This window comes from Branchiostoma lanceolatum, chromosome 18 (genome assembly GCF_035083965.1).
Source record: "Branchiostoma lanceolatum isolate klBraLanc5 chromosome 18, klBraLanc5.hap2, whole genome shotgun sequence".
Taxonomy (NCBI): Eukaryota; Metazoa; Chordata; class Leptocardii; order Amphioxiformes; family Branchiostomatidae; genus Branchiostoma; species Branchiostoma lanceolatum.
This window is the reverse complement of record NC_089739.1, coordinates 4,419,130-4,435,636: the sequence shown is the minus strand read 5'-3', so window position 1 is coordinate 4,435,636 and position 16,507 is coordinate 4,419,130. Positions and strand designations below refer to the sequence as shown.

Below are 16,507 nucleotides of genomic sequence, written 5' to 3'. Positions count from 1 at the left end.
AATTTGAAACAGACACCAGGCGTGTCAAACTTAATAATAATTGCATAGATTGCAGGTAAGTTATTCCCCCTAACGTAAATAAGTAAAAGGTTTAGATAAACACACTCACATAAGTGACATAACACAAAGGAACACAAACACACACACACACGAACACACATTATACATATATCTCTCTATACATATAGATAGATATAGATAATAAAAAAATATATAGATAGATAGAAAGACAGATAGATGGATAGATAGATAGATAGATATGTAGACAGATAGATAGATAGATAGTTAGAAAGATATATAGATAGATAGATAGATAGATGGATAGATAGAAAGATAAATGGATAGATAGATAGATTGATAGATAGATAGATAAATAGATAGATAGATAGATAGATAGATAGATAGATAGATAGATAGATAGATAGATAGATAGATAGATAGATAGATAGATAGATAGATAGATAGATGGATAGATAGATAGATAGATAGATAGACAGATAGATAAATAGATAGATAGATATTAGATAGATAGAGAGATAGATAGATAGAGGTATATACTTTTTAAATCGTATTCAAATTCATATTGCTAGAGTGAATACAATGGCAAATCATAGGTTTGTATGACAATGCCATAGATTTCATAAACGTTAACACCACTATTCAGACTATGTCAACAAATAACAATCAAATCATACATTACACCAAACTCCCAGGGAACTTATACATAGGGTGCTCCGAAATAGGCCCTATTAACAGAACATAGTCTATTCCCTTTGTTTCTTTACTTACAGGCCTAGTGACAATTTTCGTCATGGATCCAACAGAAGTGCACTGGATAATTACAAGTGGGAACTATAGTGACGGATCCTACGTGGTTCACAGAAGAAGTCTCAATATGACTACCGAAAAGGAGGAACTAGCGAAAACAATCCAGCAGAGTCTGCACCAGATTTTGAACAATGTACCTGATCAGTGAGTATATCAATATGGTATTTGATGTTGTAAAGATATATTTTCATACTTTGAAAATTCTTAGAAAGTTTTTACTGTTAAACGGTTTTCAATGATTTAAACTTTTTTATTATTGTTTTGCCAAGCATTTATCTTTAATTTCTGATTGTTATGCTTGACATCAAGGATACCAAGGGAAGGCACTCTTAGGGGAAACTTTAAACATGTATTTGTTCAATTGTTGTATCACAATTTGATCTAATTTAATTCAATTCATCAAAACATTCTCAGCAGTCACCTGCCCCCCCATAGTTGTTTCTGTCACCTTTATCGATGTTTGTCAGAATGCCGTTCATATACACACCAAACGTAAGAAAGCGTCATTAAGTTATAAGATTAAGTTGATGAAATGACAGACTAACAAACATTTTCTTATTCAGTGACAACCGGATGAAACTATTGATGGATTCTTGATTTTGTTCTGAAAATTCATCAACGTTATTTTCTTTTCCAGGCCTTATCACCTTCCCCGCGGCTCCTACGGCATAGGGAAGGCGGGTGGGAAGACTAGTGAGGTAAACCGCATCGGGTGGGAGGGCGACTGGACCACGATGCTATACCTCGGAGCCGTACTAGGCGTCATCATCCTCATACTCTCCATCTCTGTCTGCTGCGTGCAGCGGAAGTGGAAACAGGAAAGAATACAGAGGGCCCAGATCGAGGCTGCTTCCAGTGCGATGCTGCCCGTGTGGGATTATGGGGTTCCGGTTGTCCTGAAGGCTCCCGTCATGCACCACAGAGCGATCGAGCCCATGAGATATTACACTGTGCCCCGCAGAGAGCAAGTTATTGTATAACTCTTTAAAAAAATTAAGATTTCGAAACCAAAAATATACAAACGAGCTCTAAACGGGGCTATTTCAATCGTATGTAAGTGTTTTTGTGACTACTCTAATGTCTAATGACTAGAAAACATAGTGGTCACATTTTTTCGTGTGATCTTAGACGTCCACTAGATAGAAGTGGTGACTCGAGAAGAAGAAGAAAAAGAAGAAGACGTCTACTATCAAACAGTTTTGACAGATCACATATAAACGCCACCCTGAAAATTCGCATAAAGAGATCCTCTATCTAATCTCTGCATACTTGGAAGTGAGGGTGCACCAGAGATCTTTCAAACACACCTTGTTTTCGTTGATATTGATTTCGTCATATTTATTCGCCGTTGATTTATCATTATTAGTTCTTTTTGATATCTATTTTCTGATTTCTTGTTGATATGGATTTTGTCATATTGATTTTCCATTGATTTTGTCAACATTAGTTCTGTTTGATATCAACATCCTTTGGTTGATATTTATTTTCTAAAATTCACTTACCATGATGCTGCTATTACTTTTAATATGGATAATATTTATATTTACGTTGTAGCTCATTTCTGTATCCACCGTTACTTATTTGTTAGGATTTGTTGCTTATGTTTATATTTTTCCTGAACTTTGTATTTCCTCTGTATTATGTGTTTTGTATCATTTTGTGAAATACAATAAAAATTAAAAATTCAATTAAAAAACTCACCATTTTTTTCAAAGTGGCGGGTGTATGTAACCCGGCAAATCAATCTTAAGGACAATTGAAAACATCAACAAAAGAAGGGACCAAATTCGCAGATATCTACGGTACCACCTAAAGCCTCCTCTCACTGGAACCGCGGCACACTGGCAGTGTCAATGCGGCCGATCGAATTGATCAAGCACTCAACGAATTTCATCGACAAAAGCTTTATGTGTTTTATTGTCTTTTTGGTCATACTTGTACGTTTTGAATGATATTCCCATCATAAAGTCAAGGGTAACACAAATCCAGTTCAGGACGCACCAACGCCGCCAGCGTGCCGCGGGTCCAGTGAGAGGGGGGGGGGGCTTAACATAGGGGTTGTCAGGTACTGCTTTTAATGAAATACAAATAATCTGCTTTTGAAGCTTAAGATGCCCCAAGCCCTTTTCTACCTCGTTTCATTATCTGTTGATCATTTCTCTCAGCAAATATGCCACACTATTAAAAAATTGGAATAGAAAATAACTTCATGATAAACTGGGAATTGTTGTGATACGGTTCTAGTCACCTGAAGGTTTAGATTACAAATGTGTAGTGATATTGTATCATGCCGTTTTTATTGTTGTTTTCAGCTTTAGAATGTATGACTGTGATGTGTGACTGCATCGAATTTGATTACATTCCAGTATGTCTTTGCTAGAAAAAAAGAGATATTTCCAAAAACTGAATAAGATATTCATACTTTAACTTTTTAAAGTATTCAAACAAACTCATATATGATCATTAGAAGTCTAAATGATTTCTCCTAAGGAAAATTAAGGGATGAATAATTAGATAAATGTATACAGCCAGCCAGGTTTTTTAAGAGTTTTCTGTAAAAATGTATATTTCTGTAGTAGCTGAATAAATTCAATGACTTTTTTGCTGTATCAAAGGTTTTTGTGACGTCTAGAAAGTTGTAAACTGTACATGACGTTGTATATAATGATGTTTTCATGTGAATTTTTGACATCTCTATATTTAGATTCTTGATAGCGCTGACGATCATACAAAATATCAAACTCAAAATGACACTTGAAAGAACTTTCTCACTTAGTACAGTTTCTACAAAGGAACTTGAACGATTTTTCAAACAAGATAATGTACCAATACGTAATGAGTTTGATTAAGGTCTACAAGGATGTAACGGACTAAAAATGTGTTCCTACGGATCATGGATATCTCGCTAGCTTTAAATGATATTGTGTGATATTGTAGGAAGTCCGCAGAAACCTGATTAACATCTCCATTCAACTAGGTCGGCGACCTCGCTACGACCCCGCTACAACCCCGCTGCGACCGAGCGATTTGAGAGAGCGAATCTTTCCCCGCCTTGCATGTTAAACTTTGTCCTTTTCAGTCATACTTTTACATTTTACATGATATTCAAATTATGAAGTCAAGGGTACTAGTAACTTCATAGTCAAGGGTAGTCAAGGGTATTAATGATTATAATAATAACACAAATCGAGTTTAGGTCGTAGCGAGGTCGCAGTGCGATCGCCGTCTAGTGGAATAGGAGACAGCTTGGGACAATAGCGATGTATAGCAGCGAAACGTCCTTGCTACAAACGTCTAAAACAAACAGATAGCATATAGCTGTCGTTGTGAGTATGTCCAACGTGCACTAGTTACAAAATAGTTAGGAATATATGAACGTATTTTGCGCTGTAAATTATGAAAAAATAGATGTTTTCAACCGAGAAGATGTAAAAATGAGATATGGATGTATTGATACATTTTTGTGCCATATGAAATGTATACGTATATTTTTTCGAGACATATTTCTTGTTGTATCTGTTCAATATCGTCTGTACTATATGAGGTTAGAATATTAAAGAATATTTCAAAATCTGTGTTTTCTTATCAGAAATGGGAATGATGCATGTGTAAGCAATTGGGAAAAGTGGTTATTACTTTTGATGTTGTTCTGAGGTTGTCATAGTTTAATTCTTCACAGCAAACTTTAAAAATGGTAAGAAATCTGTAAGTTAGTTGTTCTAAATCTTCCACTAAAACGCATGGCAAATTCAAATGCCCAGTTGCGGAAACATGGTGGATTACTTTCTTTGTTCATTCTACATACGTATACGTGATTTTACTTCCACGAGTTCGTCATCAATTATATGCTTGTAAGTGACATATTAGAATTTGTGTAAAATTCAATAGTGCACGAAACAGACCTTGTTCATTGAAGTTATTTGCCTAAATCTTATCCTTTTCCTCCAAATAAATGCAAGGCATTTTGATAATGCATATTCAAACGAGTCGGACCAACATCATCGGTCAATATTACTTTCTATGGAATAATGTTGTTCTTCTATGTGTCGCTAGAGGGCATAAGTGCACACGTTTTCTATAGTCCCGTTGTGTAAGTCTATTCTGTTAGTAATGAATTTGATTTTCTTTTCCTTACTTTACTTGCGAATACTCGTTTCTCGTTAGATATCAACTGTCCGTAGGCCCATCCGAAAGTGTCCGTACCCCCGTCCAAAAGTGTCCGTACCCCCGTCCAAAAGTGTCCGTACCCCCGTCCAAAAGTGTCCGTACCCCCATCGAAAAAGGTCCGTAACCCCGTGCAAAAGCATTCGTACCCCTATTCAAAAGTGTCCGTACCCCTGTGCAAAAGTGTCCGTACCCCCATCTAAAAGTGTCCGTACCCCCGTGAAAAGTGCCCGTACCCCTGTGCAAAAGTTTCCATGCCCTCGTGCAAAACTAGTCTGTGAAAGATTGTCTAGTACATAAACAACAAGCACACAAGAATACATAAACTCACATAAATAAACAAACACAGATTGACAATTATACAGACACGCACGCACACGCACACATTAGTGCACATACACACACACAAAATCGCAAACACACACACACACACACTAACAAGCACACAAACCTACATAAACTCACACAAATAAACAAACACAGACACGCATGCACACACACACATAAGTGCACATACACACACACACATAAACAAACACACACACACACACGCTGGTTCTTCATTATTTTCAAAGTTTATGCAACGTTATGAAAAAATTCTTCTGATAAAACACTCGGCCATTGCGCGCAATACAAGGCTACTTTCTCCAAGGTCGATTCGAAGGATTTGCCCTTGAAAACACCGACTCTCATCTCCGCCTACTCTAAATGTAATTACCTCTCTATAGTGTTGCTATTAGGGTTTTCTCAATGCCCATTCAAACGACAGACATTCCTCATTTCCTTTAGCAAAATACCCCCATGATCTTCCTTGACCTCATTTTCAGACAAGTAATTTCACCTCAAAATCTAATAAGACCTCATTTCTCTGGTAACCTTGAATGGTGCTGTCATGATGAAAGAAGTTATTTTTCATCAGTAAAAGACACATTTGTTCAGGTCAAGGATCGTACGAACGCCATTTGGTTGGAAAGGACCCGTTTGTTGCTCTGTGATTCAGTCACCCGAGTTTTTCCTCGTCAACAACAGTTTCATATATGACGAACAAGGAGAACATATGAATGAGAAATACTAGATATAGAACACGTAATTCAAAAAGAATTTATCTTTGAACAGACCAATTATTTTGTAAATAGTCTTAACAGATAAGAAACTTAAACTGATTCTTAATAAATGTACAGCCAAAACATATAATTTACAGTTCTGTTTATCTGGCGTGTATAGAACTATTAATTTTCTAATGAAAAACTGGCGAGAAGATATACAGTGCAATAGCCTAGTGGGAAGAGTTTTCGCCTTGCACGCGCGGCAGGTCGTGAGTTCGATTCCCGGCCGGGTCATACCCAAGACTTTTAATGGTACATACTGCTTTCTCTGCTTAGCACTCAGCATTTGGGAAAGAGTATGGAAGTTAAACACACATCACTACCAGCGGACCTGCCCCCTGCTGTAGTGACCTGCACAAATATGTGGTCCAAGGGCTACAGAAATGGAGATGGGTCGTATTAGGACGTCTGGGATACTTTAACTATTCCTCAAGTCAAACTTTTAACGCCCAAAGCCATCATGTGTACTCATTTACCTCAAAGTGAATCGTGTTGATAGTTTTTCGTGTTTTCTTTTAGATGCTTGGATTGCTGGTGTGTTACGCCGAATGGCGGTTATACCGGCTATAAAGATACAGATACAAATACGGATGTGAGCCCTGTGGATTAAACAATTCTAGTTCTATTCCTTTATACCCCCATTCCACTGGGACGGCGATGTCACGGCGATCTCACGGAGACCTCAATTTGGCCAGATCGCCGTGAGAGCGCCGAGAGCGCTTTGGTCGCCAATAAAACGTTGCTGACATTTGACATTTTGGTCGCGCTAAGAGCGCGCAATGGTCGCCGTAGAGATTCCACTTGAGCACATTTTCCAGGAGTTCGGCTCTATCACGGCGATCTGGACAACTTAAAGTCGCCGTGAGATCGCCGTGAGATCGCCGTTCCAGTGGAATGGGGGCCTTAAGAACGTCTCTTAAATTGGAAAATAATGCAAATTTGAGATAGTCGGTGGCATGGTGGTCTTGGGGTTAGCGTTGTTGACAAAGGGTTCTGGGTTCAAATCCCTAATATTTTGGCATTTGCAAAAGAATTTTCGTAGAGCTGTTTCCTCCTTTTATTCAGTTGAAAATGAGGACAGAGTTTCCACTAGCTGGAGATTTACATGTCCTCTCGGATGGGACGTGAAGCCAGAGGTTCCGTGTTTGAGGAAAGCCACAACTCGAGCAAATAAAAGATTCCGCCACATTTATAACAAGCCCCTCTTGAGTTATTCTCTTTTAAAGTCTGGAGAAAAACCTGCTACTGCAGTTCCAAGGGGGCCGCTAGGGGGGCCAAATCCACACCACTCACTCTCTGTCCAAAGAGCTATCTACCACTCAAAAATCAGTTCCATACCATGTCCAGAACACGAGATATCAAAACAGGAAGTTCCGCTGCAGTACCGTACGAAGCCGCTAGGGGGCCCAAAATCAAATCGTTTTCAGGTGTCATCAAAACCTACAAACATACCAAATACTAAGACAGTCGACCCATCAAGGTATTCTCGAGTTATGCTGGTCCACTACAAACACACACACAAACGCTACCCTATGCATAACCTTCTCGGCGAAGGTAAAAAGAGGAGGGGTCCTTCCTGGTATGAGAGGATCAAACCTTACAGTCCAGTCTTACGCATGTTATACCTACATAAAACTGTTGAAAACGATTAAGCAAAACAAACACAGATTATTTTAAGCTCGCTGTCATCACGTAGATAAGTAAGGTTTTAAACGTAAGGTTTTGTTGCAAGTTGAAACTACTGACACTAAATTCTACCTTATCGGGCTTGACTTCTTTTTCCGAGACAGTGGAAGACAAATGATCCCACTTTTTCTGTAATATATGGGCTTTGCGATGTTAAGAGATGTTCTTTTAGAGTTCTATTCGTGTTCTTTTAAAGTTTTTACACGATACTGACGAGGTCGCGGTGCCATAGTAAACAAGCCAAGGCCTCTCCAAGGCCCTGCATTCTTCTTTCACCGATGTTGTATATCACTGCTACCCGCCAGGGCATCGAACTCACTCCAGAATGTTCCATGGACATTCTGCCACAGACATGCTTCGTGCTTTGACAAGGCCTTGCCACGTAATTACACAACAAAAACTTTCCCATCCATATTTGTAAGCCTCAAAGAGTCAAAATGACTGTAGAAATTCCGCAGTTCAACACAAAGAAACCCTGACCTCGAAAAGGTCAACTGTTGCGTGCGAGGCTTGTCTAAGTCCATGATTGAAAAGAAATGACAAGTAATCAACATCTTTAATTGAATTTAAATGCCCTAATTACAGGGACTCCTGGGGTTTGTGAGCAGGTATAAATGGGTGTGTGTGTACGAGTGGTCCCAAGTTTTGGGTCCGTGAAGAAGAGTTAACACAAGACGGTCTCAGCTCTAGCCCTCTGCCGTTAGGGCTTGTCTGAAGATGGGTGTGTTTACAGTTGCTTTGGGGATAGCGCTGGCAGTCTCTCTGAGGTGGCCTGACGCCCAGGCCGCAGGCGATTGTGCCGACGACGTCATAATACTACAAGGCAAGTACCAACCCAACTACTCATGCTGAAAAGAAAGTCTAACTCAAAATTATGTTTGGAGAAGCACGCATTGTGTATATCAGCCAGTGCCCGAAATTTGTTTTAACGTTTGGTGACAGTGTCTCGTCACAACAGATACTTTATGTTCTTAAGCTGTGAGAAGTGCTATAGTCATACGGTACAGCACAATAGTGTATTTCACAGGAGTATTTTAACATTTTGCATGAACTTTTTTTATATCTAAGATGTAAAAATGCAGTCGCCGCGTTGATATTCTTCTGCCATTGTGTTGACAATGTTTTTCTGTTCAGCGACATCGTTTTCATATATTGAAAGGCTGTAAGGTAGTTTTGTGTTTAGGATTGTTGACTTAGAAGCTAAAGGTTTTGGGACCAAATCCTACGCAGGCCCGATGATTTGCACTTAACACTTTTATCACTTGACTCGCCGGTGAAAAATAGTACCTAGCTTCGGTTAGGGACGTCGTCTCGAATAGGACGTAAACCCGGAGGTCCCGTGTTTGAGGAGAGCCACACCTTGAGTACATCATAGGTTTTACCACACTTATCGAAAAGAGGTGTGAGTGGATCAAACCTTACCCAGCGTGTGCTTGCTACACAAAACTGGTTTACGCCTAAAAGCGGTTTACTGGTTTTATGAAACGAACAAACATCACATATCTTGGTTGAGTATCGCGTTGTGCTTACAGCTATCTTTGTTTGTTTCGACAGATGGCTTTAACAAGTTGTCCATTCGTGTGACAGCGCTATCTGCCACAATGAAGAGTTACAGGGAAGCCTTGACAAGGCTGAAGGTGAGAAACAAGTGTTTGTTTGTTTGTCTGTTCATTGATTTTACCAGGGGGATACATATCACCTAAAAGGCGATTTTCCATCTGCCCTAGGCTTTACATCAACTCAAAATATAGTTAATTAGCCAAAACTTTTTTAAAAGATTGTAGACAGTTTATATATACATGTACCAGGCAATAGATTGTGATCATGCAGAATCCCGTATCATACCGGTAGAGATCGCGATCGGAGTCTTTGCTGACAGGGATCGCTATCAGGATGGCAGGAATGCACAAGGGTGGTCTCCCATTTATAAATCATAAATCAAATTTCAAGTGATGTCAAGTGACAATGAAGTTAAGACGTTTTTGACTTATATCGGGATCTCTGCCGGTAGAATCACCGACTGCACTGGCTAATATGCTCATCGGGATCTTTGTCGACACTCGGATCGCGAGTTCTCCCAGCAGATTGCAATGTCAACCCTCACGTATACACTTAGATTCCGTATGCACGCAAGTCAGTGATATAGTCATACTGGATTCAATCCTGGATTCTAACATAACGTGAACAAGGGTGCCTAGGTTTTCATACAAATTTTACGGAATTCATTCTTGTTGTACAGAATGTATGCAAATTTCATGCGATCCACTACTAACAAACATACCGATCTAAATGAATTTTATACGAGTTTTACGGAATGCATGCAAATTGTACGGAATTCACACTGCAAAAAAACACGAATTGTACGGTATCTATACGAATTGTGCGGAAAACATACGACTCTTATTAATACTATTGACAAAACTCCGTAAAATGTGTATGTAATCCGTAAAACTCGCATGGATTTCGTACAATTTGTGTGTTTTTTTGCAGTGGATCGTGTGAATTCCGTACAATTTGTAGGCATTCCGTTAAACTCGTATGAATTCATTAAGGTTGGTATGTTTGTTAGTAGTGGATCACATGAAATTTGTATGCATTACGTGAAACACCAGCGAATTCCGTAAAATTGGTAAAATGCGTTTGAATACTTAACCCCTTTGACATGTGTTTGATATACAAAGGAATTTATCATGTGAATCGCAGGTAACAAATAAGTGGACCACTTTTTCTTATTCCCTCGTAGGAGACTGATGGGAGAATTAAAGCCGTGACAGACGATCTGAACGTACTCGAAACCGCTCTCCAAGGCACAGAAGACGGGGTTTCAACTCTTCAAGGCGATTTTGACACGTTGAATACCACTCTGGCTCTGCTCAAGGCCAAACTGTCTACTCTGGAATCAGATTCTCAGGGCAGTATCGACGAGTTGAAGGACCGCGTCCAAGCTCTGCAAGATCACCTTCGCGAGATGATGGATGAATACGAACACGAGCAGCACGATCTACATCAACATTTCACTCAAACACTCGAGAGCCAAAAGCTGGAGCAGATCGAAGCGCAAAACGTCCTCCGTCAAGAGTTCGAAGCCCTGAAGAATGCTAGCGTAGAGCGAGAGGAGGCCGCGGAGGAACAGCTACAGTCGGTTCTCTCGGAGGCGAGGGGTGCGCTTGATGATACTTCTCAAGAGGATCGTGTGACAGCACTAGACTCCAGCGTCGTCAGTCTACAGGAAGAGATCCAACTCCTGCGTCAACAGACGACAGACCATCAGGCAGAAATGCAGTCAATCCAACAGTCTGTTCAACACACGACACAGCAGATTGGCACCTTAGACAACCGCCTTCAGACACAACAGCAAGAGCAAGGTTCCGTCCAAGGCGGCCTGCAGACGCTACAAAGTGACGTTGTAACCCTCCAAGCCGACACACAGGAATTACAAGACCAAGGAGCAGTGGCAACCGGGAGGCTTGAGGCTCAAGAGGTCAGTCTCGGTGAACAAGAAGCACAGCTGGGAACGATGCAGGCGTCGTTGGTAGATTTAGAGAGCACCTTCGATCAAAGCGACGCAACCCTGACGGGACGTCTGACTGAAGCCGAAACGAGGATAACCACTATGGAGGCAAGCGGAGTGAGTGCTCAAGAAAGAATCGCTACTATCGAGTCTACAGTCCAAACTCTGAACGGCAACCTCGACACGGTAGATCTACGAGTTGATGAACAGCAGGCTTCGCTCGAGTCACTGCAAGAAACCATTAACAGTCAAGCTGCAGACATCCAGACCATTGGAACCTCACTCGAACAGGCAGTGCAGCAGCAGGAGGGACTGCAGCAATCCTACGAAAACCTGCAGGAAGAGGTTCAAGAGCAAGGGGAACGAACGGAGGAGCGTATGCAGACCATAGAGTCTGAAATAGCCAGTGGAGGTGGAGGTGGGGGAGGTGGGGACGTTTCGGTCAGTGTGACAGCTTTGCAGGAAACAGTGGCAGGACTGCAATCAAGCCTGTCGGAGGTGAACAACCTGGGGAACTCGTACAGCGAAGAGGTACAAACCACGCAGCAGACTCTCAACGGCTACCGCCAGCGCATCCAAGCCGTGGAGGTGGCACTGGACGAGACAAATCCGCAGACCCTACAACAGCAGATATCAGACTTCGAGGATTCCTCAAATGAACGTTTCACAACATTTGAGGGGAATCTTGCTACCATCAGCAACTCTATAGGGGCGGTTCAGTCCGGGATCGACCAGCTTGAAGAAACCGCCAGCTCTGTGAGTGGTCTGTCCAGTCAGGTCACCCAGCTCAGCGCACAGGCTCAAACGAACACGCAAACTCTCAGCAGCGCACAGTCAAATCTTGAAGTGCTCGACGCCAACTACCAGACTCTGTCTGCGCAAACGGAAGAGTTGGAGTCGGTAGTCGTTGGCCTAGAGACTGGATACCAGGTCGTGCTGTCACAGTTGGAAAACGTGGCCTCTACAGAAGACATGAGCGCCGTTCGTGCAGAACTTACAGAACTGGGGGAATCAGTCGACAACTTGGAGACGGAGGTGGACACCATGCGTTCAAGTTCCACCACCTTCCAAACACAACTACGCGAAGATGTCGACGACATAACCACTACGGTCCAAGAGCACGAAAGGACACTGAACACGCTGGAAAGCAACGCAGTGGATGCCTCCCTGCCCACAACGGTTAGCGCTCTACAGAGCCAAGTCACCGGACTCTCTACCACAACCAGTCAACTGTCAACAAGGGTCAGCAACGCAGAGACCTCCATTTCAAACAAGAAGTGTGTCGTCTGTAAGTAATAAGTCATTATTGTTCATTAACAATGTCTATGCATGTGACAATGCTTTACGTTTGGGACCGCATTGTTTTCTGCCAGCAGTAAAACCTAGCTGAAAAATCAAGACAAGGCAACGTTTCTTATACTCTAAATCTGATAGGATATAGAGATAGCATGTGTGTGTGTGTGTGTGTGTAGGTGTGTGTGTGTGTGTGTGTGTGTGTGTGTGTGTGCGTGTGAAACTTCAGCCTCCTACACCAACAATGGAACATTTTATTCAACACTCCATGTATGATATCATCGTAGAACGATCTTGATCATTTTTGATTGTTTTATTTTTCAGGTGAAAAAGGGGATATAGCCTCTACTCGTTATGGGTCAGGAGTCAGCTATTCCTTTATGTTCTACTTCACCACTGCATTCAAATCCACTCCAGCAATCGTACCGTCCATCACCTTTGTCGACACCGCTTCTAACACAAACAACAGGTACGTCTTTGTAATTTGATATCTATGTTGAATAGATATCTAAAAGCATATGGAATTAGCTCTGCCTTATCATGCTTCGTTCCCATTTAGCAATGCCTTTAATATTGCTTTTAGAAATGGGTTCGAAACACATACAACAAGAGTTCAGAGATCTCATACCACCTTCCACCGTGAAATGTAAAGATTTATTACTTTATCTTGTCTATGATTGAAGGTGCAAATATGGCTGTAACTAGCATAATCTATTTCAAATTACAGTCTTCTCTATCCAAATTACATGTACTGTATGTGTATGTGCTTATTCCTTTCTTTTGGCCGAATACCATGTTGACATTTCATTAAAAAAATATGCAAAAAGTATACCTCCATTTTTATGTCGGTAACAAGCTATCTACATAACACAACTCACGACGATCCGTCAACCCTATTCCATTTCAAAGTCGGAAACAACAGCGGCCACTGCAGTTCGAAAATGCCGCCAGGCGGCCTAAACCCAACAGCACTTCAGCTATCTACCACTTAAAAATCACGACCAAGCATGTCCAAAAGACCAGATATCGAAACCGTAAGGTCTGCTGTAGTACTCTAGAAAACCAACGAGGGCCGATCATCGAACTTGACCTTTGTTTTCAGTGAGTTTTTGCTTGAGTGTCTATATTTTGAAACTGTTGCTTGTCTTTCAGGGTGGAGATATTCGCGAGCAGTGCAAACAAGGATAGATTCACATTAACTCTTCGTACATGGTCAAACACTTACTCATACGGCTTGAAAGGCTCGTGGATTGCCTGTGGTGAAACCTAGTAGTAAACAGAAGGTGCATACAAAAACAGTTACTCATTGACAAGCAACAACTGGAGATATTTTCAAAACGGCCAGACGTTTGAGATAAAGTTAGTATCCACTGCCTTTTGTTAAAAAAATTGAGGAGATTTTTAGTAGACCACCAGGTTATTAACCAATCACTTTGAATTGATATGTGATTAGGTGACGAAAATTTTCATGTAGTCCTATAGGAAAAAAAATAAGATAAAGTCAATATAAGGTTGATGCTAACAAATCAATTCATAGTTTTAAGTTTTAAAACCTGGTGATATACAAATATTGTCCAGTCACTGACCTAAGGTAGTGGATGCTAACTGAAACGTCTGACCGTTTCCAAAATCATATCCAGTTGATTGAGAAACTGTTTTCTTGCGTATCGTATTACCCGGTCTAACCTTCATCGACGTGAACAGAAGATGTATTAAAACGAGTTTGTTGAGAAAACTTAACCTTCTTCCTGCTGCCGAGCCCTGTGATCAATGAAAATCTGGCGCCAAAGGGCTACTTTAGGAAGGGGATCTTACCAGGAGTGTTGCTGTGTTTTGATGTTTGAGATTTTGTACGTTTTCTTTCGAAATCTTTACTTGGTAAAATGTATTTCCTTGCATATGTCTGAAATACGTTACCCCCAATATGGGAACACACTAAGAGTTTGCTAGATGTGTTGTATTTCGGTGTTTTGTCTGTTTACATAATAAATGTTGTGCTGTGATGCTATGGAACTGAGAATATTTTAACATTATGATATACTTCTACTGTGTAGAATCGCAGTGCTACGTTCTGTTACGATCATCAAAAGAACTATGAACTTTGCAACACTGCGTTTATTGCTACTCTTCGTGGGAATATGAATTTCAAAAGCAATGAAATCTTTCATCTGATAATCAATTCCATTTTTCTCAAATATCGACCGAGCATGTTTGACATTGAATCTAATATATTGACATCAGCTACGGTGTATTTGACGGTTTTACATGGTACTTTCCTGTAATATGAAATGACGGTCACTGTAAATTATGAAAGACACTAAATGGGCACTAGATATTCTAAATCGCAACCGAATATCATCGTTGCATATTTGTATAACTGCATGCCTTATCACAACAGCACAGTTACTATAATATCAAAGAAACATGCTCTTTTACACAATATATCATACTTTATGGAACGTGACACTATGAAAACTATTGGAACGTAGTATTTTCAACATGGTTGGATAATGACTCTAAATTTCAAGTGACCGATTTTAGTTTGATGCAAAGTATCTTGTGTATTTTTGTGTTTAACTCAAACTATCTTGTGTATTTTTGTGTTCCACGACAATGTTGGCTTACTCTACTGTAGTAGTAACTGCCGACGACCGAGTTTTCTTTTGTACAATACAGTTGTTTGAGAACTTTCAAACCGTTTCTGTTTGTATCACTATTCTATCTAATTACGCTAGTTTTTATCAAGAGTTAGTATGTGTGGTTTGATACCAACAAAATAATTCAGGATTAAACGTACATACATCTATATGGGATTCAATATGAGAATACAATCAGGAGTGAAGATTGGGTGTAACTGTAAGGGCTAGACTTAAAGAAATTAATCATATAGATTCATAAAACGCTATAACCCGATAACTAGTCTATCGGGTGTTTGACTGGGTCTCGGCGGGTGCATTAGCCAGTTTTACCGGCAGCCGGGCACCACTTGCACGCTGTCGGGATCCGATTGTATTTACCGGAATCAGATTCACGATAGACTGGCAACCAGTATAGAATATCGCCAAGTTTTTAGAATGAATAAAACTTAGTTTAGTTTAGTTTATTTTTGTCAACCGAAAATTTGGGGTAAGTCCCAATTTCTCTTTAAGTGTTGGACGAAACGTTTAGTCTTGTTAATAATTAGTTTAGTTTATTTATACATGGCAAATAAATACTTAACGGCTCTTGGTAGCAAATGTTGGCACATTGGCGCACCAAATCCGCAGTGTGTTTTTTGGCACAAGTTTGATACATTAGCCGAAGAGGCTCGGTGGGCGTCACTCCACTGTCATTGTATGAATATCGTGTTAAGTGCCTTTTCCAAGGACACAACGTCGGGGCATGGCGAGTATCGAAGCCCGAACCTATTGGTTCTGAGTCCAACGATCTAACTGTTACGCTACCCGACGCCATTTTGTCAGAATGTATGCCACTTTAGGCCCCTATTCCACTTGCTGTGACCTACATTGAATTTGAATTCATAATTGGAATACCATGCAAGATGTACAAGTATAACTGAAAAAGCAACAAAACACACAAAGCGTAGAAGGATTCGTTTTTATCTTTGAAATTCGTTGAGCGCTCCGTGAAATTTAATGCCCCAACGGGATAGCAGCAAAATGGGGGTGATGGATATATCGATTTTAATCTCAAAAATCCTAATTATTCATTCATTCATTTGTTATGATCATTATCGATTTGTTGATATTTACAGCACCACGTTTGTAAAATAGTTGACATAACAGGTGACCGTCACCTCGTCAAGACTGTAAGGTTTGATCAACCCACTTGAGCATGGACTACTACTCTTCTAACTGTGGATAGGCGGGTGCCGCAATGACATTATGACAAGAATTGGGAAGGCCAGCTCAGCCTTTGG

At 40.5% G+C, this 16,507-nt stretch overlaps 2 protein-coding genes across 2 annotated transcripts in view; both read left to right on the top strand.

Annotated features, from left to right (window-relative positions):
- The window catches only part of LOC136424332 (uncharacterized), a 57,606-nt gene extending 54,741 nt beyond the window's left edge, over positions 1-2,865 (top strand). The window contains exons 3-4 of the mRNA XM_066412892.1: positions 792-972; positions 1,466-2,865. Of these exons, the coding sequence (XP_066268989.1) occupies positions 792-972; positions 1,466-1,808 (524 nt within the window). The 3' untranslated portion in view covers positions 1,809-2,865. The remainder of the gene's footprint in view (positions 1-791; positions 973-1,465) is intronic.
- Positions 2,866-8,415: 5,550 nt separating this feature from the next.
- Positions 8,416-13,999, top strand: LOC136424838 (interaptin-like). The gene is made up of 5 exons (XM_066413509.1): positions 8,416-8,607; positions 9,339-9,421; positions 10,528-12,583; positions 12,913-13,057; positions 13,741-13,999. The coding sequence occupies exons 1-5, from the start codon at positions 8,502-8,504 to the stop codon at positions 13,856-13,858; spliced, it is 2,508 nt and encodes an 835-aa protein (XP_066269606.1). The 5' UTR covers positions 8,416-8,501; the 3' UTR covers positions 13,859-13,999.
- Positions 14,000-16,507: the final 2,508 nt, after the last annotated feature.

Coding starts and splice junctions, on each gene's coding strand:
- LOC136424838 (XM_066413509.1), top strand. CDS start 8,502: ATGGGTGTGTTTACAGTTGCTTTGGGGATAGCGCTGGCAGTCTCTCTG. Junction 8,608..9,338: donor CGACGTCATAATACTACAAG/GCAAGTACCAAC, acceptor TTGTTTCGACAG/ATGGCTTTAACAAGTTGTCC. Junction 13,058..13,740: donor GCTTCTAACACAAACAACAG/GTACGTCTTTGT, acceptor CTTGTCTTTCAG/GGTGGAGATATTCGCGAGCA.